General features: G+C 43.8%; 1 protein-coding gene across 1 annotated transcript in view; it reads left to right on the top strand.

Annotated features, from left to right (window-relative positions):
• Positions 1 to 3,051: 3,051 nt before the first annotated feature.
• GNAS (GNAS complex locus) overlaps positions 3,052 to 25,068 on the top strand; it is a 158,500-nt gene continuing 136,483 nt past the window's right edge. Inside the window, exon 1 of the mRNA XM_034066664.1 lies at positions 3,052 to 3,348. Within this exon, the coding sequence (XP_033922555.1) occupies positions 3,102 to 3,348 (247 nt within the window). The 5' untranslated portion in view covers positions 3,052 to 3,101. The remainder of the gene's footprint in view (positions 3,349 to 25,068) is intronic.

Raw genomic sequence — 25,068 nt, 5'->3', positions numbered from 1 at the left:
AATCTGTCCTGCAGCATAAATGCTCCAAGTGCAATTTGGAGGAACAATATTCTTATAGGGCTGAAGATGGTTTGTTCTTTGAGGTAACTTCCTCTGCTACCTTTGAAGCTGTGTGTGATTTCAAAAAACTGTCAGTGTCATGCAGTCTTTACCCAGGTGAAATATGTGACCTTATCCTTGCTGACACTTCTTGCTACCAACTAAAACTGGTGTAAGCTAGGAAACTGATGAACTGTGCCTTTGACATTGTGAACAACTGGAATTCAAGTTACTGTATCCATACTGTATCTATAGGCAGGACTATATCAGGATGTGTACTTTCTGATTTCCTGAAATAAGTAATTCCCAAGTTTCATGAGTTATTCTAGAGGTTTACAATAATAGCACAAGAGGAAGCCTGTCTTCCACTTCGAAATCCTACTTCATTTTCAGATTACATTTTCCGATCATATCTGGGAGAGGATGCTCATCACAGTGAAGAGAGATAGGCTTGGTGTGCTTTGCAGAACTTGTCACCTGCACTGGAAAGGTTTTCAAAGTAACCAAACCGAGATGGACCAATCTTAAACTTGCCTGGCTGTAAATAGCACCAGCAGGAAAACTGCCTACCTACCCACCCACAGAGCCAGGGGAGCAAATTCATAGCATGAATACTGCTTTCTAGTTTATCATTCTTTCTTTTGGGTATGTTTGGGTTTGTTTTCTTCCCAGCCCTCAACAGTTCTCTTGCCTTCTGCAGCTGGCACATGGACAGATACCTACAACATAGCAAGCTTCAGAGAACTCTCCTGTTTGTAAGTATAACCTTCCTCTTGTTCCAGTGCCTCCCCAAAAAGCACAGGAAGAAAAAGAAAACTGCTATTAATAATCCACTAGGCTGACTTTACATTTCTTGGTGTATTACATTCTCAGGGGTGTGTTCATCAGCAGAACGAACTCTCAGTCCCAGAGGAAAAGGCATTACAGCAGTGGAGGCAGAGTGAGTCATGTGGGCATCTTGAGCCTGATGTGAGATGGATTAATTCCTGCAACAGGCAGCAACTGCTGCTGAAGCTCGGGCTCACAGTGATGTGTAAAGTGAACTTGTCTGCTGTGTGATGATTTAATTTGTACACTTACTAATTGCTATAACAGCCAGGCAGCAGGTTATCAATTAGATGCCTGGAGTGGTACACAGGCAACATGATAAACGTGAAGAAGGAGATATCCTCTCCCTTTGCTCAGGTGATGTCTTTCTCCAGGAAGAGACCCACTGAATTTCAAGAGGATAACTTGCAGGAGAGAAGAGGTAAGTACCTGGCCATCACTTACCAGACCTGACTGAAGGCAAGTGAAATAGAAACAAACTTGTTGAGATAACTGACATGCTTCCTATGAAGGACACACAGACACAGTGTCTCCTTACAGAAGAGATGCAAGTCTTTCTAGGCATGTCCTCACTGTGAAGCATTTGCTTGTGTCTCCCTGAGCCCAAATTCACAGACCATTTAAACATGTTTCCTGAACTTTGTTCTGGCATCACCACTTCTGTTGCTCATTGTTCCTGGAACCACTCTGGGAACAGTTTGCAGGGATGCCCAACCTCCCTTCTGCAGGATGGGGCATGGGCTGACCCTCACCAAAATGCAGCTACTGCCTGCCAGGACCACACTCTTTGTTGCTGCCTTCCAAGGCCAGACCAGGGGTGCTGCTCCTCCTCTGCTTCAGTACAAAGTCAAAGGGGTTGATACAAAGCTAAATCCCAAGACTAGGAGTAAGAAAGAGAGTAAAAAAGGAGTAAAAAGAGAGTAAAAAGGAGTAAAAAAGAGAGCTGGTTAGCTCCCCTGGTTAATAGCTACCTCCGTGTGCAGCTCTGTCATTCCTGCAAGGCAGCTCCTACCCCGTGAAAGCTGTCCTGCCAAGTCAGCAACAAAAACACTTGAAGGTTTCATGTAGGGTATGTGACATGCTCAGCCCTTGGGTGGAATGAAAAGGGAAGAGAGGGTCACTGCAGCCCTCTTAACAGACCTATCCTGCTGACACAGACTTGAGAGAGATTTTGAAAGGGAAATTCCTATCAAGAACACATCTAACTTGTGAGAAAGCACCAAAAGGAGAAGCTGAGATTTCAGTGAGAACCACAGAGGCTATTTGCAGAAGACAGGCTACAACGCAGATAGCTGGTTGGAAAGCTAGAACTCCAGTGTGCAGGATGTGTGGCCATGCCCCAGAGAGCATTAGTCATATTCTGAGTGAATGTTCAGAGCTGGCCGGAGATAAACTACAGCATGACAAAGTTGGCAGTACTGTGCATGGAGTGTGCTGCCAGAGGGGGGATATGACCGCAGCCCAGGCCAGGTACATTGATAGCAACTGAGGAGGTGAATTTTAACTTTATTGCAAGAAAGCAGATATGGTGCCTCCAGAAGAGAGGAGAAGAGCAGGAGAGCAAGCACCATCGTTAACTTCTCCACTGGATGAGGGTGTCTGTAGAAAATAAATAGTCACTGACAAATACATGTGTGGCAGGAAGTGAAGAAAAACTGGGGTGTGAAAATGGCGCATGTCTTGGTGTCACATCCTTATTTTCAGTGGGCTGAGATGTTGTGGTGAAGGAGCTCAGCTGTGTTCAAACTGGACATGAGCTTCCCCCTTGGACCAGGGCTTTCCTGCCCACCACAGCATCCCCACGACATCGCTGGGGTTGGATGTCACCTCAACTCCTGACACAGGGCTAGAGCCTCACCAGGAACTCAGTGACATATCAACCCAGCGATAGGGACGAGCTTTGCGGCGCTGCAAATGGGTAGTGCTGACCAACATCTCCGCGGGCTCAGCGGAGCACCGACACCGCCAGCCCGCAGGCACTCGGGGGTGCGGCCGCCGTACCCCTCCCCTCCGCCGGGCTGCGGCGGGGGCCGCTTTCCAGAGAATACGGTAAACATGCCCGCGTCACGTGTGGCCGCCGGCCGCGGCGCGGGGACCGGCCGAGGGGAGGGGCGGGACGGGACACCGCAGCCCGGCAGAGCGGGGCCACTTGAAGAGGCCGCCGGGCGCTGCCGCCTCGCCCTGCCCGGCACAGAGCATGCCCGCGGCGCGGTAAGGCGGGCAGCTCCGGCACCATGGGGCTGTGCTACAGCCTGCGCTCCCGCCTGGCCGCCGCGCACCCCTCCGCGCCCTACGGCAGCCGCGGCGAGGCGGACATCCCCCCTTCCGCAGCGGATCACGGAGACCCGCAGGTGCGGCACCGGCTACGGCAGGACCTGCTGGCCAAGGAGAGGGCGGACAAGAAGCGGAGCAAGAGCATCGACAAGACGCTGAAGGCGGAGAAGCGGGAGTACAAGCAGACACACCGGCTGCTGCTGCTGGGTGAGCGAGGGCGGGAGTGGGGCAGCCCTGTTCGGCCGGGTTCGGTTCGGTTCGGTTGGGTTCGGTTCAGTTCGGCCCGGCTCGGCTCGGCTTGGCCCGGCCCGGCAGGGCAGGTGCGGCGCCGCCCGGAAGCCGCTGTCAGCAACCGATGCCCCGCGCACCCGGCAGCTCCGCGCTCGCGGGGTGGGCGGTGGCCGCGGTGAGGCCGGGGCGGGGCCGGGGCCGCGCTCACGTGGGCGGCAGCGCCTCAGCGCGCCCGGGCTGCGGCAGGGGCTCCTCGGACGGGGGGGACCCCGGGGCTCGGCCGTGCGTGTGGCAGCGGCTGCGGCTGCAGCCGGCCTGAGGGAGGATTGCCCGCAACAGCGCTCCTCACCCTGCTGAAGGTGCTTGCCCCCACAAAGGTGCTGTGTCCGCTTTACCTAAGCTGCTGCTTGGCAGGAAGCCACCCACTAGGACCGCAGGAGGAGAGCTCATTGAGCTGCTGCAGTTGCTCTGTAAAGAGAAAGCCCAAGTTTTCCTGTGAGCGTTAATTTGTAGTTCCCTTCCCCACCTCCCCAGATACCCACTGGGAAGTTTTGGCCTCTAAGGCTGAGGCTTGTTTAATCCATCACTGCGCTGCGCTCTCTGCCCTGGGCTGTGAGTGCTCCCGGGTGGGAGATGCTTCTGCATGGAAGGGGCCTTCAGAAAGGCCTCTTTATCCACTTGCGCGATGTGTGAGCTGGTGTGGTGTGTGACCCCCCACACAAACGGTCATAGAAAGTCATGCGTTGGCCTTCAGGTAAGTCTGAGCAATTTGGAAACGTTTCTGCTCCCCCTGATACAATGCAGGTGGAGCAGAGATTGCCCTGCACAAGTGGAGTGCTGAACTCTGCACTTATTGGAATAATAGAGAATGTTTTCAAATAACTTCAGAGCATTGATTCAAATAGGTCTCAGCGTCCTACCCCTGAGGTGTGCGTGGTATCATCTGTGATAAATGGTGAGATTTAGCCCCTGGATGTGTTTGTAGCCTGTAATAGAGGAGCAGAACTTTGAGGAGCTTTAGAAAACAGCACCGGACACAGGTTTTGGAGAGTTGGTTGTAAAAGTTTTTATTCTAGAAGCACAGCTTCTTTTGGTGTGGTTGTAGCTGTATGGGTGTAAGCCTGCTCAGAAAGGTGTACTTCTGAGGAGAGGGTTGAGCATCACTTGTGTAAAGACTAAAGCTTCTGTGCTGGGACTGTGTGGGCAAGAAATCACACCTCTAACATGGTTATGCTGCAGGTACTTTACCATTTGGGTAAAATTTTGTTTGTTGGCATTGTTGTTTTGTTTTGTTGTGGTTTTTTTTAAGTATTTTGAGATTTTGTCTTTTTTTAAATGTACTTCTGGTTTGTTCTGTGGTGAACAAATTCTTGAAGAAGGAGCTGTGAGAACTGATTTTAATTTGTAGCTTAACAAAAAACCAGTAGGGCCAATTTTGATGTTAATCTACAAGCCTTTTGAGTCCCAAAGGGTATCTGATAGGCGGCTGTATTTGTGATGTTTCAGTTGCCTGTTTTATAATATTGCTTCTAGCATGTTGTGCCACAGGAGTGTTTATTGCAGTAGTGTTGTTAAACATCTAGTGGGTTAGACAAAAGTATCTTACCAGTTTAAAATTTTGCATGGTGAAGCCAACAGAGCATTCCTTGTCAAAGTACTGATTTATAAATCTGATGGATGTGAGTCAGTGTTATGCTGGCAGTGGTTTATTATATTTCAGCCTTGACTTGAATAGCAGGAAGTCACTTTTTGGCCCTCTTGTAAATCTTGGGATGCCTAAAGAGACACATTTCCCTGCTCCTTGCACAGGGACTGTCAGTTTTCCAGTTAGCTTCCTTCCCTCACTGCTTCTCCCCTGCATTCCACTCTCACTGTTACTTGGTGAATTTTCAGTTTCTAAACTGAAATAAGAAGTTTGGGGTATATTTGATTATACTTTATGTAAATCTGCAGGTATTGCTGCCACAGCTGAGTGTCTCTGTGCTGAGCCTTTGCTGGAATGCTCATGGATTGCACAGATAGTTCAGGAGAGTTATATTGCATGAGGAGGGCAGGAGCGTCCTGCTGGGATTTAAAGCTGCAACTGAGTCTTCTTCCAAGGAGCAGAGTTAGGGTGAGGAAGAAAAGACTGAATAGATGCAGAGCCAGAGATGTCTTCTCACTTGGGGTTGAAGGCTCAGTGGCAAAACTGCAATAGCTACTTGTGGTTTCTTGTGCTCCCAACTTTTTAGGCTGATATGTTCGTTCCTGCAGGAGCATACTGCTGTTGTAGACAGCAAAGGAGACCACAGATGCCAGCTCTTCCTTTGAGTGTAACAGAATTTAAATTAAACATGTACTGATGTTACAGGTCTGATCTGTCCCCAGCACTAAACTGTTTTTAACGTATGGCTGCATTAGCTAACGTACATGGGCTGCAACCCTGGTTTCTCCCTGTTGCATGCTTGGCTGTACAGAATACACGGAATGCACAGAGTCACAGTTTTCTGGTTTGATGTTGTAGTGTGTGTGTGTAACACACCTTACAGTTATATGCTCTAGCCTGTTACTCTGAGTATTACTCAGATTAATGCTCTTTAGCACAACAAATACTTGTGTTCCTGTGTTACAGTTCCTCTTATTGAAAGAACTTTATCGGAGCACTCAGGGATGGGCAGTGCATGGGTGTAGTTACTCAGTGGATATCTCTATGTCCTGTAACATGATTTTCGGTATTTCTCGTCACCACAGATACGTAAGGTAAATTCCTGATTCCTGAAACTTCTGTTGATTTCAGTAGTACAAAAATCTCTGGTTTTGAAGCAGTTATCTGACTTGGTAGATACAGTAGTTTTTTGCTTTGTTTTTGTTCAAGGCAAATGCACCATTGGGTGTAATCTCATTGGATTTTGTTTTGTGTACTGTACGAGTCATAACTTCAAGATTAGAGTCGTTAATGTTGGCAATGTGGTGCAAGTTCAGGGTTACTTGGGTATTGGAGTATTACAGGGTTACTGGGTATTGGAGGGTGATTTTTCTGTGCATGGGGGTTGGTTTTTTTTTTGAGGACAATCCTAGCTCTAAAATTGAAAGCTTATGGGAGCAATTATTATAAAGTTTGGAATAATACAGTTCCATGCATGTGCATCCTCACCGGTAATAGTGAGGGTCTTTTTTTTTTTTAAACTTTAAAGTATAATTCAACATAAATGTATTCTTTATCTTACAACAAACATATGAAAACAAGAATTGTAGCCCCACCTGAGAGTTTTAATGCTTTTCGTAAGTTAGTATTTTCCAACAAAACCCTACTCTGTCCAAAACTGTTGCTCAGCTTTCCTGGTGAATTTGTGTTGGTTTCCTCCTCTTCTGTGATTTGGTTTGCTGTAAGAGGGTGAGCTGGGGCTGGTCTCCTTTTGCTGCTTTGCCAGTCTTTGTGTACTTAGATTTTTTTCATTCTCTCAAGCTCACCCATGTAACAAGTACTTGTATTTTATTGAAAAGGAAATGTCTATTGATATGCCGAGATAGATACATGCACTTATCTTAGGTATTTTTATTAAACTACAATTAAATTATGAATGTTCTGAGTCTTACCTACATCAGTGCTTAAATAAAAATGTTTCTAACAGAAATATTTATATTGGTAGAAATACGAATATATGGCATGCAAATTTGAAGTTTTTATAGAAGGAATATATTATACAGGAAGAAAAACATACTTTAAAACACTAGGAAATATCAGTGTGAAGGCTAACCACAGTCACCCTCTCTGTGTGTATGCTGCCTAGTAAGCCCTTCCATACCATATAATTAAAGACTGTCTTGTATGGTTTACATTGTATTTTTTTTCCACAGGGCTGGTACTTCATTCAGGGCACAAGACGGATGTTGTGCAGTGAATGGGCAGCTATTCAATATTCTTATCCTCCTCATACAATGTGTCACCCTGTGCCCTATTTGCGACACACCATCCGTACCCTGTACTGAATAAAGAACTGTTGAACTCCTCATGGGCTTTTCTGTAGTACTGATCACTGCAGGGACTGAATGGTTCATAAATGTCAGTGCACAGCACTGCAGTGAAATGAGGTGGTATCATTCTCCTTCTTCAGTGGATGCCAGAAAGAGAAATGCCACCAAAGACTAAAGCTACAGTTGTTGGAAGCTACCACTGATTTTAAATGCTGGTCTTTGCCTAATGCTATTTTTTTTCTGTAGTGCTCAACCTTTTTTAATTTTTTCCTAGTAACACTTCATGTGTTCAGAGCATGGACCTCATGCTTGTGAACACTCAGTGTTTTTGCAGTGTAAGTTTTAGATGCTCAGAAGTGCATCTGAGGGAGTGAGAAGCACAGATGGGTGCCCGCTATGGAAACTGCAGCTGCCCAGTTGCTGATGGCAGCTCTGTATCAAGATGCAGCTGGTCTGATTCTTCATGGCAGCATTTAATGGCAAATCCCACAAGATACCCTTTCTCTTGTGATTCCCTGTCTTACTTGCTTAGAGTGTGGTGTTATCCTGATACTCTTGGGGATTAGGCAGGTGAGGAGGGGCACATATTCAAGCACTTGGTGAAACTCCCTTGTTGACAATCGTTTCATTCGCTTAAAACTGATTTGTTTCTTGTGCCCCATCTATTGTGAGCTAGAGGCGGGGGCATACACCCTGTGAAAAAATATATGATCCTTATTAGAAGATTGTGCAAAAGATGTACAGAACAGAGTAAAAACGTAGAGGGAACCTTTAGCCTGGTGCTTCCTGATTCTTGAGAACAAGATATTTGACACTAAACATCTCATACCAAGTTGGTATTTAATTTCCCTTTTAAGAAGAGCAGGAATAGTAAAACCAAAAACTTCTGATTCTGTCCTAGGGGATGCTTGTGATGCGAGTATCTTGTTCAGTGAAGCAGCCCTGTTACAACCTGCCCCCTGCACACTATGTAGCTGCTCACAGGGCAGCAGTATACCATTGTTCTCCAAACGGACTGTCATTAGTGGTGAAGGAATTACAATATTTTCCAATAGGGTTCCCAGTAATTACCAGATACTACAAGAACACTTGGACATGGGAATCGCTGTGTTTTCCATCTGCCCAGTACTTTCCAGTGCAGACTTGATGATCCTGCTGTAGACACTAGGAGGTGTTAGCTAATGATGGGTCTTCCTTTACAATGAAGAGCTTCTGCAAGATGAGTCCTACTCAGTTCCCACTACAGTATACAAAATGCACTTTATGGGATAGAGTGTTGGTAAACAGAGATCTTCTGGGTCTGTAGTGTGTTCAGCCTGAACAAAAATACTGGAAAGCTTTGCCAATTTTAACAAAGCTTTACCCAGTATGCTGGCAATGCTCGCTCAGGACCTCTGATGGGATTTTGGTCAACATTTACTGAAACTTAGAACAATGTAATGTCTTCAGCATTGGCACATCTATGCTTTAGGTCACTTAGAAAAGTAGTTTTTCTCCTTCTTCCATTTTACAATGTTATAGGAAGAAGACAGGCAGGCTACTTGGCATTCCCTGGTTTTTGTGTGTTTGGTGTTTGTTGGGTGTTGGTTGTTTTTTTTTTTGCTGGTTCCCAGCCCCTCCCCATTAACCTTTGTTCTTTATATGGCTTCCTTGGGAAGGAGGGATGAGAAATTTCTCTCCTGAGTTTGTAGAATGTCATCCCGCCTTGACTTCACATGTACACTGTGCTGTCATGGTCAGGTGTGCCATTATCCTGCAGAAAATTTCCATGCAAAACTAGAGGGGCTCATGTGCGCCTTAGCCTGTTAGTCTGCCAGTGACACTGCTGAAACTGGTGTCAAGTGTTACTGCTACAAGTGTTTGTACTAGCTGGTGATTTGTTCGTGTTTTTCTTTGGCATCTCCTGTAACCTCGAGGCTTTTCTAGAAAGCACTGAATATTTTTGTCTTTTGCAAGGGAAGGGCTTGGGGTCTTTGAGTGTTCCTCATAAATAACTGCTCACTTCTTCAAGCCAGCAGGGTAGGACCTGGCAGAAGGAGAGAGATATCCTGGCTACAGCATTTGAATCTAAAGGGTGGGCTTCATAGTATTTGCATGAGCAAATGCCTCATTGCTCTGTGTCTTGGTGAGCTCTTACATGGAAGTGTGGGCCACCTTTGCACAAAATTTTGGTGCCTTTCCAGTGCTGTCTGCCCTTGAACAGCCTCATGCAGACAATACCTTGGCTTCTAGAGCTCCACTTAGGCACAGGTGTATAGCAAGGTACTGGAAAACGTGTTAGCCCGCAATCCTAGCTTGATTAAAGCCTGTAATATCATAAAAAGAGGGATGAATAGTCATCCCAACAGACATGTTGATAGTTTATTTATGACCCTTCTGTGTGCTATGGATATTCACACATGTCCATAAGGTGTGTTCCTGTTCATTGAGGAAAGACACTAAAAGAGTGCAGTTAGTTCTAATTACATGCAGTTCTTCCCTGGCTCTCTTAAATTTGGGAGTGTACTTACTCACAAACATGCATGATTTCACTGAATTTCCTTCTAATTGCTCTAATTTAAAAACAGCAAGAAAAAAGAGTGGCAATCCCCTGAAGTGAGGACAGCTCACATACTTGTCATAAATCACAGTTACCAAGCACATAAATCGCTAATAGTTTAGATATTCAGACCTGAAACATGTGTCTCAAGACGAGAAATTGAACTCCACGACTTATTGTTCCCTGGTCAGAAAAGCATGTGAGGAACAAGCTATCTATGCTTTATAAATAGCTCAGATGAAGTTTTCTTTACTTCCTCTAACGTGTTCCCCCTGCAAAGGAAATCCACAGTATCTGTGTCTGAGCAGCATTTTATGAGATTTATATGTCACTAAAAAGAAAAGAAAACTGATAAATCTTCTCTGCATTGGGGATCGTGGGGAGGCAGAGGGTGTTAAGTTAAACAGATGTCAGAAAGTTGCTGTTTATTTTGCCAGGCAAAGGAAGTGGATGCTGAGGAGGATGGGTGAGTTCATAAAAAGGAATAAGATGCAGTTTTATGATCTACAGTATTGCTCTGTTTAGTCACTTCTCCTGTCTCTGCTGCAGTGTGTTGGAAGAGGAGGGGAATGCTGAAGTTCCTGGGAAAACCCACTTAAATTCTGATTCCAAATTGTAGGAAGAGCTGGGGGGGAAGGTCCCTTCTGCTGAAGGACTATTCTTTCTCATTTTCCTCATCCTAAGCGCAATTAAATCTTCTTACAAGTAGGGATTTATATATAGAAATAGACAACAAACCAACTAAAACCCTACAGTCTCCCATCCCCTGGCATGTCCCACAAGGCTGAGCCTGGCACTAGGCTGTTGATGTATTCAGCACTATTTTCAGAAACCAAATCCATGTGGTTCTACCCCAGCACAGCTTCACACAGGTTGGTTTGTACATAGCAAAGCTTCTGCAGCTTCATGACTTTGACCTCAAGGAAGTACATCAGGTTCAGTGGAAAAACAAATGAAGGGAGGATCCAATCCCTCACCCATCTCTTGCATGCCCCATGCAGGGATGGCATGGGATTTATCACAGTGCTGATGGGAAGGAGCTGAGGGAGCTGCTCCTGAAAGTGTCCCCTGCAGCTTCTCCTGTGAAGTGACAGTGATTTATGTGTAAGGTCGACTTCTCTGTGAGTGGGAATGGAAAAGAGTTTTTATGTGGATTTTCATTGAAGAGGCTTTCATTTTAAAGCACAATTTCAAACATGGGAGCATTCATTTGGTTTTGGAATTTGGCTATAATCTCATCCTGATACTGACTGCTGATACTGACTGCTGAAGAGCAGGTTGTGTTGCAGAGGAACTTGTGAGGCATATGCTACTCCCTTGGGCCAATCAGCACAGGTTAGGGGGTAGTTGGGGCATCCACAAACCTGAACCTGAACTATAAATTCTTCCTGTCATGTTGCAGAGACTGTAGATTTCCCTGATACACCAGAACAATTTGGACCATGATCTTGCTGCTGATGAAGGTGTGTTGTGTACCAGCACTCACAGGAACCAAAGGCTGGTGGAAGGGATTTTTCAGGCTCCAGCTTTATGGTTTATAAGAAAGTTGTAAAGCTTTTCATTTAGGACTAGTTAGTATATGCTTGTGGAGAGCCCAGCTTTATTTTCTCATCTTTGCAATCTCAGAATTACGTTTTTACTGTTGCTTTAAGTGTCCTTTCTCTTTTTATCAGGGCAAAAATAGCAGAGTATCACAGGGATTAGGTTGTCTTCTTCATCCCTGTTGAGACTGAAGGGACTCCATCTTCACCTCGTTCTTCTTTTGTATGATGAAGTGAATCGTGAGGCAGTGCCACAACTAGGCTTATACCTGTTGGTTGAATGTAGAGTAGCTGTAATGTTAATTTCAGTGTATGAGTGAGTGCCTTAACTGATGCTTGTGCTGCATCTGCTCAGTTCAGTACCATTCAGGGAGTGCAGCTGCAGTCTCCTAGGAAGACACGCTTAGTGTTACTCTATGAGCTTCTCATATTGTCTTTCACTGTATGAGAGCAGTTTATGGCATCAGAGGAAGGTGACCACTTTAGTCCTTTCTGGCTTTAATTTCTCTTATGGTGGTTTGACTGGGACACCAAAAACTGTGCAATTCCATTGCCTGGAGGCTTTGTGGGACTGGGACTTCACAAGGGGAGGGAACTGAGACACTGAGGAGAAGGGCATGCTGTTGTGAACTGGAAATCTGCATTCAGACTTTGATTTTTATAAATACCAGTTAAAACTGTCTGCTTGGAAGAAAAATACTGTGTGAAGTACTCTATTGGTGGTTTCCCTGTCTTACCTCCACAATTTGGTAGACCTGCTTTTTCTCTTCATATTAAAAACACAAATAAATACCTTTTAGACTGTAAAAGCTGAAAGGTATTTTCTTTGCTAAGCCTTATGCCTTAACACTGCCTGTGCTTTAATTTCTCTCAGCTTCTGTGAAGTTTAATCTTGTCTGTAGCATTTTGTGGTTTTAGGAGGTGAGTGATGGAGGGCTGGATTTGCAGGTATTTCAGAAAAATGTGAATATTTCAAGTGCTTTTTTTAAAAAATACACAAGGAAAACACTCCTTCTGCTGTGTTTCTCCCAAAACAAAAATCAGCATGAAGTTTGAGTGGATAGTCCTTAAACATGCATATATCCTTGTATCTAAAAGCGCCATGTGCACTGCTATTGGAAAGTCAGAAGCAATTTGCAGAGGCCTGTTTGATTAGCAAATAGATGAAATGGGTGAAATTTAATTCCTGGGTTTTGGACCAAACCAGCAGTTTTAGGTTTGCAGGCTCCACAGCAGTCCCAGCAGTTTCAATGGGATTATTCAAACGAGCAAGGGCAGTGTCAGCCATGGGAACAGTGAGTCACCTGTGTGCTGCCATCCCATCAGACAGCACTCCATCCCTTAGCAAGGAACTGGGACACACGATGAAATCTGGCATAATCCACTTCAGTGCAGAACCACCCAACTGAGCCTGAGTATCAGGACCAAACTGGAGCTTTACTCCCATGTTTAGTACAAAGGAGTTTAAGAAAGTGTTATTTCAAACTTTCTCTGCCATCAAAGTATTCGGTATTAGAAGGCTTGATAATCTGTTGCTTCTAGTAGAGGTCTAAGCAAACACTAAATACTATAAAGATATTTTTTACCATTCAGGCTTATTTTGGGAGGGGGATGAGGAAGGGCCTGATAAGTTATGTACTTGACCGCATGCAGTTAAAAATATTATTTGGAATATAAACTTCCTTGTCTGAAGACCAGCTTTATGGACGAAGTCAAAAAGCACAAAAAGCAGTTCTCCTCCTGGCCTCCATAAGTATACCTTAATGCTGCTGAATCCTGGAAATTATGCAGGGCATGCTTTTTAAATGTTGATTTTGACTTCTTGCCTGGGACCAAGTGTAAAGTCTTTCCAAGGAAATACTTAGAAGACTTGCAATGAAACCCAAAAGCTGCTGCCAAGCCTAAGTTTTTAGAAAGGGAGTAAGGGGGCAATCCAGACTCTTAAAAACTTCCAGTTGTTTGTAATTAAATCCACTTCCTCTGTGCACAATAAACATATACTTAGAAAAAGATCATCTTACATAATACTTATGTGGTTTACTGCTGCTCTTCAGCTGCTAAAAAGCAAGCAGTAGGTCTGCTATTTTAGTCTGAAAAGGTTACTGGAAGCTGGGAAGCCAGGATTGATGCAGCTGTGCCACCACAGTGGCACGTATCCACGTATCGAGTGGTGATCCGAGCCAGGGAATCCTTTTCTCATTGTGGACCATCTTTCCCACCCCTAACTAGTTGAAGTTTGTTTTGGATTGACAGGGATGGGAATGAAGAGGTGATAAAAATATCCCATCCGTATGTCTGTCCTCGCCAGCAGCAGCACCATTCATGGCTAACGTGGAAGCTATGGGATTGCATGAACTTCTCATGTTGTTTGCTTCTTCGAGGGCTGACAGGAGACTGAACCACTAGGTCCTCACTGCTCCCCCTCTTCCCCCCTCCCCCCCCCTGCCCCGAGGTTGGTCTGCCATGATTTGTTCAAGGTTATTTCAGGTCTACTGCTGTTGTGGGGTGGAAACACACGCAGCTCTTGCTGATAGCTGCTCCTCTTCCCACCTGGTGTTCAGGAGATGCTTCTGGTGCTGAAGCAAGTGGTAGGTCTGTCAGAAAGTCCAGCACAGACAACACCTTGCTAAAGAAGAAAGAGACTGAAGCTTAACTGAGATTTTGTACCCCCTTGTGCACAGAAGGGGTGCAGCCAGGTTGGGGAATGTGACAGATTCACGCTGCCTCTGCTTATGTCCTGAAGAAGGGAGTCAGCCTAGGCTCCAGAGCAGTCCATCTCTTGTCTTCTTGTCAGTACTGCCGTCACCTCCACTTTTGTTGTTATTGTTGCTTAATGCCAAAGATTGAATTCTGTTTGTGTATATGCACATTTGTTATGGCCACAGAAGTGCCATCACAGCTTTCAATGTAGACACCCTGGTTTTGCCAAGCAAAGTGCCCCAAATATCTCTGATGTTTAGTTAATGAAGTTTCTTATAAAGCCAGATAGTTTCCCTTTGCTCTCTGTATGCCGTTTGCTACAGGCATAGACACGTAAGCCCTAACTGGGAGCTCTGATGAGAGCAGAAGGCTGCTCCAGTCAACAATGGACAGAAATTTCCAGGGTTCTGTGCAGTGCACGTGGCTCTCCTGCCTTAGACCTCTTGCGGGTGGCAGTGCTAGCTGGGGAGGGGACACCCTGAGCGTGAGTTTATCCATGAGGTGTGTTTTATATTTACCCTTGGCAAGGCAGGGAAATTTTTTCTAGGATGGCATGAAGAAATTGTTAGTTGTTCCCTGGCAGGTTGCAGGAGCCTTTGGGTGCTGTGAGAGAATAGATGCAAGGTATGAAGAGAGCAGAGAGGAGCAGCTGAGAGGCATTATCTAGTAAGTGTTATAGAAAAACCATGAACCCTTGCAGAGCAGATTTGTTAGGATTTGAGATGAAAATCCCTGTTACTTGCTGGGATTATCCCCCAGCATATGGCAGGGAATGTAGCAGAGATGTAGAATTAGCTGCTAATGATCTGGACACCTTGTGAAAACAGATGTTTGTAGTCCTGTAAAACTGCGTACTGTTTAATTTGGCTGAAATCTGGATAACTCAACAACAGGCTTGGCATGGTATTCGAGTGCTTAGTATCTTCAGTTCCTGCTGATCTCACAGTGCTAGCTGAGAGCCAGAGAGATGGTGTGAGGGGCTGTGGTCATCTCTTTGGGCACCCTATTACATCTCTGTTACACCATGGCACTATGCTACTTTGCCACTATTGCTTGAGGATGGACAGTATTCATTTGCAGAAGATGACTTGTTGATCGATTATGGCTAATCATGCTGCAGTCGAGGAGAAATTTGCTCATGGGTTTAGGTGTGAATGACCTGTTTTTTGGAGGCAGAGGGGTATCATTAGTGATGCACATTTGTTTCTTGGCTGATGCCTGGCCAATACATGTGCATATGTGACAGCACACTGTCACATGTTGTTTTGGCTGTGGAGGAATGCAAGAGATTTGAGCTAGCTATAGCTGAATGGAGTACTTTAGCCTTATGCGTGCTTTAATACAAAACTATAACTGAGATTTTTCTGTGTGCAACGTTAGACAATTTAACACCATTCCATTCCAGAAGAGTTTCTGTCAGTCTTTACTAAGTCTTTGTTTCAAGCTATTTAGTTGGTCTTTATTAGACCCTTTAAAATCACCAGATTGAGCATCCCCACTCATAAGCCATGGATACTGAACTCCATGTCCTCATTCACGGGGTATGGGCTGGATGATTGAAGTGGGCAGAGTATTGTACTAAAGAAGGGAGAAGAGGGAAGATGTGTCTGGTCTCACCACCCCAACAGCTCCTGCTTCCCCTGGGTTCTTCCTGTGTCAGCTGGGGTGGTCACCAGTTTGCTCTGCTATCGTGTGCTCAGTATGCCATTAGAAACATGGGGCTTGAGTTATCTGGGGTCTACAGCTTGTAGCCCTGTAAGAAGTGTGATCTCCCTAAACCACTGCTGACCTCAATAGATGTTGTCCATGACTAGTTGGTCTCTGTATTGTCTACTTCTTGCCCCCTTGGCTTGCCCACTGCTCCATTCCCTAGTGCACTTTCCACAGCTGCAGTATGTCAGATCTGCTTTCAGGAAAATACCTTAGCATTTCTGAACCCTTACCACTGACAAGATGCTTTCTGAGAACTCTTTTCACTTTTATTTCAACAAATGCCCCATCAGAACCACTTTTTCTACAACTGCTTCTTCTCTGGACTCCTGCTTCATTTCACAGTGCTTTGTTCAGAGCCTGCTCCCTTCCCTCCTGCTGTCATCAGTGCAAAACTGGCATGCAGTGAATTTCTTGACACTGCTGGGTATTTTGTTGTCCTTTCTATCGTTGTCTTACCCAACTCGGCTAAAGGGGAGAAGTGCCTAATTTCCTTTCTGATGCCTTAAACTACAATTCAGTTCCTCTGCATCTGACTCAGTTGTTCCCTAATCATGGAGATTGCCAAATTCATTGGTATCTCTCTTGCTTCCATGACATTTTCTTGCTGTGTTTTCTGCCACCTGTGCCCAAGGCTGACCAAGACTTGACACTGCTGCATGGGCGAGTGCTTAATGCAAACTCCTTCTCATCAGGTATTTTTGGTATGCCCTTACTCACCCTGACTTCGAGCTGTTGTTCATAAATACCTGACTTATCCTCTCTGTTGTTTAAGGCACTGAAGTTTCTAACTCAGGGGTGTATTTTCCCCTAGGTTCTCTTTAGAGTTTCTCCATTTATTTAAGCTTTACTTCACCAGACTGCTCTGATAATGCTCTTGCTATGCTTGTATTTCTTTATGGTCAAAATAATGCTTCCTAAGGTATCTTAATTTACTTACCTCAGTTACTGGAAAACATTCTCCTGGTGTTGAAAGCCTTTATTGTTGATAGGGAAAGAAGTTTGTTAGCTGTCAGTTCAGGTCTACCCATTTCTTCATGTTAAACTTCCTTTTGGACTTAATCATTTTAAAGTAAAAGCGAGACCTTAACCTCAGCCTTTCTTTATAAGTTAGATTCTTTTGACCTGGCGTCATCTTTGTTACAAAGCTTCACACGCTGCAGTACAATAATATTTTTCTTGTGGTGCAATGAACAGCGCTGCAGACACCGTTCCAGATGGGGTCATTTTTTCTCTAAATTAGCAACTGTCTTAATAGTGGCTTCCAAACTGTGGTATTGCTTGAACAAAAATGTAATTCCACTGAGAGATTTCAAGCTCTGTTTCTGCTGGGCTCCCAGAAAAACTTCCTTGCACAGCCAAAACAAGTTTGCCAGCGTGCTGTGCTTGCATTTTTTCAGTATCAGATGGAAAATATGAATATTCTCTGGTATATTTTTCTCACCGAACAGAGCTTACTTATTAATGTAGGGGTTAAACTATGGCAAATGTGTCTTGAAACAACTGAAGTGTTTCTTTGCATCAAGGGTAGAAAAGCCCAGTTCTCTGCCGCGGTGATGCTACACTCATAAGGCTTCACTACAGACTCAGGCTTAGGTTTTTATAGTTTTAAAATAATAATGTGAGAATGCAGTTTTAATTTGGGCAGTTTGCTTTGAAGGCCAGCAGAGTCATTTATTCACTTGCAAGCTCCTTGGGGGAGTGAAGAGGAGTCTTTTATACCAACCATGCTGTGGATGGTTTTATACAAACCATGCTCTTTTATACGTGCCATGCTGTGGATGGGCAAGTGAACTCCTCTGTGGTGGCTACTTCAGCAAGACGTGAGTGGACTCTCAGGGGCATTTGCTTCAGTATTCCTTTGTCACAGACAAATGTGGAAAACGCAGTAAACCATGAAAAAATCCACCAGGATATATACTACCCTTAGGATCCACAGGTACCTCCTTACAAATTTAAGCCTTATAGACAAAAAAAACCCAAAATCAAGAAGCCTCAAGAACACAGTTTCTGAGAACAGTTGAGGAAGTGATCGAGGCACCAGGCTTCAACCCCTGCAAAAACAGGGAAGTTGGTAGATGGAATATAAGACAGAGCCAAACACAAAAGTTGAGAACAAGAAATACTGGGGGTTTATAGAATCATAGAATAGTTAGGGTTGGAAAGGACCTTGAGATCATCCAGTTCCAACCCCCCTGCCATGGGCAGGGACACCTTTTGTTTCTAAAATAATAACAGTAAACACCTTTGACAAAGACAAGGTTTATAGTTCCATATAATCCTAAACCCTAACTTTTTTCATGAGTTGCAACAGCCCTAACTTGGTAACTGTCTGGGGAATTCGGACCCTGGAAAATGTTGGAGGACACCCCATCCAGGTTTGTTCAGAATGGTAGGCATTCAGTAACCTGACAGGCATACGGCCAGTGGGCTTTTTTCACCATGCTTAACACCAAGGAAAGCTGCCCAGTAAAGAACATGGAGGGTATGGGAACCCTGCACAGGGTAAGGATACAGTTCCCAGTAAGAATGGTTTTGCCTGGCTGGTAAGGATAATAATATCAGACTGGTATACAGGAAAAGCCATGAATGTTGGTGATTTCAGGAGAAGTGAGAATTGGTCTTGTGCCACTGGCAGTCAGTACAGTACCTAGATGTAGCCACTTTGTGGTTTGGTTTTGTTGGCTTGTTTTGTTGGAGTTTTTATTTGAAGCCTGGGGATTAAAAAATCTGTATGAGAAATAATAAACAAGCTTTATTAATTATAACAACTTTATACAAATGAGTGATTTTTGTTAGATTGAATTGCTGTTTGGTAATCCACATGATGGTGAAACTGTTTTGGCAGCTGGAAAGCTCTTACTTAGTTTTCAAAATACTAGTTTCTAAATAATTGGATTTAATTTATAACAGAAATGCTAAGATTTATTTTTTTTAATGGCTGTTCACCTAATATCATTGGCATGGTCAATAGCTAACTGTTAAACTTAAATCTGTGTTGTTTCTAAATCTTTTTAAGATTGTGGGATATGTCTGCTGCTTTTGAGATGGAGCGTTTGGTTCAGTTCCTTGTTCTAGTAGCTCTCTGTCCATCCTGGCACAAATGTCCTGAGCCGTCAGTACACTCGGGTATTCCCCTCTGCTAGGCAGGACTTTTCGAATGTCAAAACCAGAAGGACCATCCAAATCTCTTACAGTTTCATCAAGTGAAAGGCCCTGAACCAACTTCTAGCCTTGCTCTGCAGCATCACAACATCTGTGCTTTCAAGCACGGGCAGCTATTGCCCAGTTTCTGATTCATCTGCTACATTTCTGTGAATAGCCTCATATTGGGTAGCATGCTCCAGCTTGAGAAAAATGACAGAAAAAGACACTGGGCAAGACCTGGTTCTGAGCAAGAATAGCTGTTCCTGTTTGTGTACTTGGAGTCAAGCATGTTTTGTGCTGGAGCATGGAAATGGCTCATCTTTTCATGCTGGGTGTCTGTGAGATGGTTTTGGAGCTATTGTGTTTCAGGGGAGAAAGTGGGATTTTTGTGTAGCTGAAGTGCTAAAGCTGTGTCTGTGGGGTGGAAGGGCTCCCTGTCAGTTCCCTATGGGAACAGAGCTGTGAGAGCATGAATTCCTCACACCTGTGGAACAGTTTGGTTGAGTTGAGCTCTCCTGTGAAGAGGTCACAAGAAGAGTGCATGTCCATGTTCCATTATTAGATGAGATTTCTATTTACTTTTTAGCTTTATCCTCCACCTGCATCTCACTGTGCATGTTGCTTGGGAAGCAGGAGTTTTCCAGCACTTGAGAAAATTCCCTTCAGAAAGGGATTATGTCACCTAATCCAGGGGACTGGAGCACATCCCATATGAAGACAGGCTGAGAAAGTCGGGGCTGTTCAGCCTGGAGAAGAGAAGGCTGCGTGGAGACCTCAGAGCAACCTTTCAGTATCTGAAGGGGGCCGCAGGGATGCTGGGGAGGGACACCTCATTAGGGACTGTAGTGATAGGACAAGGGGTAACAGGTTCAAACTTAAACCAGGGAAGTTTAGATTGGATATAAGGAAGAAATTCTTTACTGTTACGGTGGTGAAGCACTGGAATGGGTTGCCCAGGAAAGTTGTGAATGATCCATCCCTGCTGGTGTTCAAGGCCAGGTTGGACAGAGCCTTGGGTGATATGGTTTAGTGTGAGGTGTCCCTGCCTATGGCAGGGGGCTTGAAATGAGATGATCTTAAGGTCCTTTCCAACCCTAACTATTCTATGATTCTGTGATCTGACCTAGATGCTGATAAAAAAACATGCGTCTCAGCATAGTGAGGTCTGGGAGGGACTCTCACGCACAGGAGCCAATCACAGAGGTAAGGATAGTGTTGGGGGAAGAGGACTTTTGTTTGAGTTAACTCGAAGAACAGCCAAAATTTATGTTTTAATTAGCAAGCGAAAGCCAAATGCTTGCTGGCCCTATTTCTAAGTTGGATTTTTCCATTTCTTAAGTGAGAGTAATGTTCTCGGGCCTCTAAAATGTCCAATGTATTTTCTCCTTTTGTCATTTGATTAGGAAATTGTCTGTTGACTTCAGTGGGTTGTGGCTCTAATGACTGCAACCCCTGTGTCAACCAGGACAAAACTTCTCACTGTTGATGGTACCTGGCTTTGTCTGCTTCCAAGATGTGGTCTGATGGAGTTTATAATGGTTTTATTCTAAGTAGGAAGAGTTATCAGTACAAAAATTGAGTGAATTTTTGTATTTCCCCAACTGTCCTCTGTGAGTATCTGTGGACCAAACAGACTGATCAATGACAGCACTATGCAGACCTTTCTCAGGTTTTTCTTTTAATAGTTTTCCTCCAAAAAGCAGATGCATAGGATGAAACAGAAGGTTCCTAATTAATAAATGTTTAAAAAGTTAGTTCTGGACATATTTTAAAATAACTTTTCAATGGAAAATAACCAACTAAACCTACGAGGGTAGTTTCTCCAGTGAACTATATGTGGAGTGGGAAACACAAAGCATCTCTCACTAGAATTGTACCTAGAAGGTTTGAGCTTAGCAGATGTATGAGGTTTACATATGACTTGGTAAAATGCTGTGTCGGAAGCTCAGCAAATTAATATGTTGGTTGTTAACAGAGGATTCCAGCTATGCTGGTTCAGCAGGAAAAGATACAAGATTGAAAGATTTCCAGCCCTACCAAATGGAGACCTCTTGTTAGGTGACCGATCCCAGGAGCAGCTCAGCTGTCGTTCTGCCTGCTTGAGGCTTCCCAAGGGCTTCAGCAAGCCAAACCTGGAGGGTAAAATGTGATGTTCTGGTTTTCAGCTATAAACAGAGATCAGTATCATGTCAGAACTAGAGGAACTGTTAAAATTGGAAATGTACAGTTTGTTGTTACCTATTTTTAAAGCTTAACTCTTACTCAGCTAATCACAAGGATTCATTCGTTTGCACATGAAGTACTGAGTTACCTTGTGCTCTGTTCTTTATTTTCTTTTCTTCTTTGGACAAATGTGGAGTTTTGATCATCTTTGATTGATTTCTATTTATTACTCTGTCCTTGCATTTTTATACTTGCTGATGATTATTGGCATATAAGCAGTAGCAATGTATTTTACAGGGCTGATGCTATGTCTCTAACCTTTGGCAAAACAGTCTGTATACTTCGGATGTGTTGCCAAACACACTTGCTTTATAATATTTCTGCTTTCTCAAAATTAAGGTCAGGTATTTTCTGAAACACTGGCAAGGACATTTTTAAATAGTTGTTTTGTGTCTTAAGGACACAAACAACTTGAAAAAAATTATGGGGAAATACAGTGCTGCAGGAACATGAAGTTGTGAAAGTTCTTTTCAGTCTTCACTGTTTCAGTTGACTCTTTCTCTGTTAAGCAGTTCAAAAGTAAAATCTTCAGTTTCCTCCACCCCAATACATATTTAAGACAATCATGTAATTAATAAACTGCTACAATGACAAATATTGAGCATACTGCTCAGAATTGAGAAAGAGAACAAAAATACATTAGTCTTGTGATAAGAAAGGGATGTTTTCAAATGTAGTGTTGCATTGGCAGAACTTCTGAATGCAGAGTTATTTCAGGCTGGCAAGTTGTAACTTCTGACAAAAGACTCTTTTTCCTCTAGCCTGTTCCATGTTAGAGCAGGAAAAAATTAGGGGACTTGCTACATAAATTCAGATAAAGCTGAAACATTACCATAACCCATGGAGAATGCAGGTGTCTGTGGCCCAGCACTGGAGGCATATGTGTGCTTGAAGAAAACTGTCATTGACACGGGTGGGTCTTGGATCTAGCACTGAGCATCCCACACTGCACATCTGCATCCTGCAAGACCTGGCTCCTGCAAGGAAGGTGTGCAGCGAAGGATGCAGAAGGTGGAAGGTGCAGAGGGATGTGGGTTTATTTGTGAGGGCCAAGAAGCCTGTGCAGAAAGGATACTGTTAAAGGCCAGGGAAAATGGAGCAAAACTGTAATTCAGCCTGGTCATAAAGAACTACAGCAATTTTGTGTATCTCCCTTAAGAGAAATTGGTATTTGCATCTTCATCCACATTTTTTATTTTGGTTTTCCTTAAAAAATAAGCTTTCTCACACCTTCCAGCTCGACTCAGCAAATAAATTGCACTGAGAAAATAAATCTCTGAATTAATCTGTTTTCTTGTCCTCTTTCCACTTTATCACTTTGTACAAATATTTGAAAGGATAACTAGGCGCTAACCTTGAATGTTTGATGTTAGGACTAGCTTCTGCTTGTTGCTTACCAAAATAAGGTCACTGTGTAACAGCAATAGCGTAAGTAAGCGTCAACGTGGGGCACTGATATTATAACAGAAGACTGGAATTCAAAATAAAACTTAAATGGAGAGGTTTAGGATGAGTTAAATTTATTACAGCAGCGCCCTCAAGTGCTGTGACACTTTAAAGGTCTGATGGTGTCTCTCACAGGACAGTGGGGGTATGTTTGCTGGTATGTATGTGCACATTATTCTTTAGTGTGTTTAGCCCAGTAAGAGCATATATATTATTTTGGTGTAATTTTGAGTGCTCATACAAACCTATGAGACTACTTAAATTAGTTACAGCATGAAGGGAAGTGTGCTGGTTTGGGAGTTTCTTTTTTCATTGCTCTGTGGTAAGGAAGGTGTTCTCTGGACCACTTTGGTCCTGAGATGGTAGAAGGAGACCTTAGAGAAGCTTTCTTCAGCTGGGGCAGCGATGGGCCAGGTCCTGCAGGATGCTAATCTGAAGCTTGGGATGCACAGAGCCCAGTGCATAGCTTTGTAAGCTGTTCTTCAGCTCCCATGGCCCTTTCTTAGTTTAAGCTGTGGCAATAATAGAGCAGAATCTATGGTGTGACTCAGAACCTTAATGAAGAATTTGTGTGGATTTAGGCATAGTATCCATTCTAATTTGGTACTGGGATAACCATGTCTGGTAGGCTGTGGACTTTTAACCAGTACATTACTTGTAATGGTATAAACTGTATGCACATAACTATGGCAATATAAAACAACTGTGGTCTGCTAGGGCTGTTACATATCCTAAACACACCCGCATCATTTTGGTTGTGCAAGGAGCCCATAGCCCCTGGGCTTGCTGGGCTGTGGTTTAGCCAGCAGAATTCCAGCTCTTCTTGAGGCAGCTGCTGTAGGGAGCCCACTCTTCAACTTGTGAGCAATAAAGCCACAGTCGCTTCTAAAATTGCAGCATCTATTTTAGCTGTCTGAAAAGCTGGCTGTGTGATTTCCTTCATTCCCTAGAATTCTCTTCTGTTAAGCTCTCCACCTCCTAGTCTCCCAGCTCATTTGATCAAAGCAGGTCTAGCCATTCTAGTTCAAAAGCAGAATCACTGAGTGATACTGGTGTGTCTGGAGCAGTGAATCTAGCCCAAGAGAATGATTCCTTATGGTAATGCAGTCATAGCACCTAATCCACAGAATGAACATTTGAGGCATTGCTGAGAGCAGAAGGTGTCACTTACAGCACTTCCGATGTAAAAATAATGCCCTTTCCTCCTAATAGTTACAGAGCATTTTTATAACAATACTTCAAAGTCTCTATTTTATATTCCTTGTGTATGCTATCCAAATGTGTATTTTATGGTGTCCTTTTGCGTGGGTTTCTCTGTATCCAGAGGGAATAGCAGTTGTAATAGTGATAGCAATCTGTGGAATGAAGAATTGCAACATTTGGGCCATACCCGCTCTTAATATTTGAGTCTTGAATGAGTATTTCCAGAATAAAACAGGAAGAAAGTAAGAGGTCAGAGGGAAGAGAATTTAGAAATCATTCAATTGTTTGACTTATGAAAAAAATAAAATAGTGACACATCTTTAAAACAAATACAAAGGTCAGTGGCCATCTGGAGATCCAGTAGTCCATGATCACTAGGGCTTTTTTTGGCCACTTAACCAAGGAAGTTTTAAAGCCTTTGGCCCAAGTGCTGCCCTCCACTACACATGTGGTGTTTCACACAGTTCTTCATTAGGTGACCTCGGGCTGGTTTTGATTTACGTGAGGAAAAGAAATGACTGCTTTTACTTCACTGGAAGTTTCACCATGCTGGAGCTGTGCCAGAAGAAATGATTATTTGATGCAGCCCTTATTACAGCTGCCTTAGTTCTACCTGGTATGGGCTGGAGGAAGATGCTTCTAATTATTATGGACACCCAGCAGTCTCCTTAGGTATTTTGTACCAAAATACAAGGGCAGTGTGTGAAATACTGCATGTTACATGTCTGTAGGCAGACATAAAAGATGGTGAGGTTTGTATTCATAGAAAATATGTCTCTTAATTGTATTTTTTTCCTGGGGATAATTTATATTTTTAGCCTAGAGAACTTTATCTACATATCCAACTTTATTTCTGTTTTATTACATTGTAATCTATATAAGGAGCAGGATGAGACTGTTCCAGAAGGAATTACCCCAGAATAAATGTGGCCTCATACAAAGCTGGGTTTTTGGTGCTATCACAACCTGTTTGGTTTATGGTTTTGCCTCTGTACCCTGCACAGCTCTGGGATTGGTCTCCCTGGATGTCCCCCAGCCGTTTGAATTCTGGCATGCAGTTAAACGCACTGCTGCACTCACAGTTTCACATACGCTGAATCCCTGATCCTGACCTATAATCCTACATGACTGCAGCCAGAGATACTAGATATCTAGTCGTTCTGAGGGTGAAATGCCCAGGCATGTCTTAGCGGGGAACACCGTGACATCTGGAAGCGGCAACAGCACATCTGA

The sequence above is a fragment of the Melopsittacus undulatus genome, chromosome 10, assembly GCF_012275295.1.
Source record: "Melopsittacus undulatus isolate bMelUnd1 chromosome 10, bMelUnd1.mat.Z, whole genome shotgun sequence".
NCBI lineage: Eukaryota > Metazoa > Chordata > Aves > Psittaciformes > Psittaculidae > Melopsittacus > Melopsittacus undulatus.
This window is presented reverse-complemented; position numbering and strand designations above follow the sequence as displayed.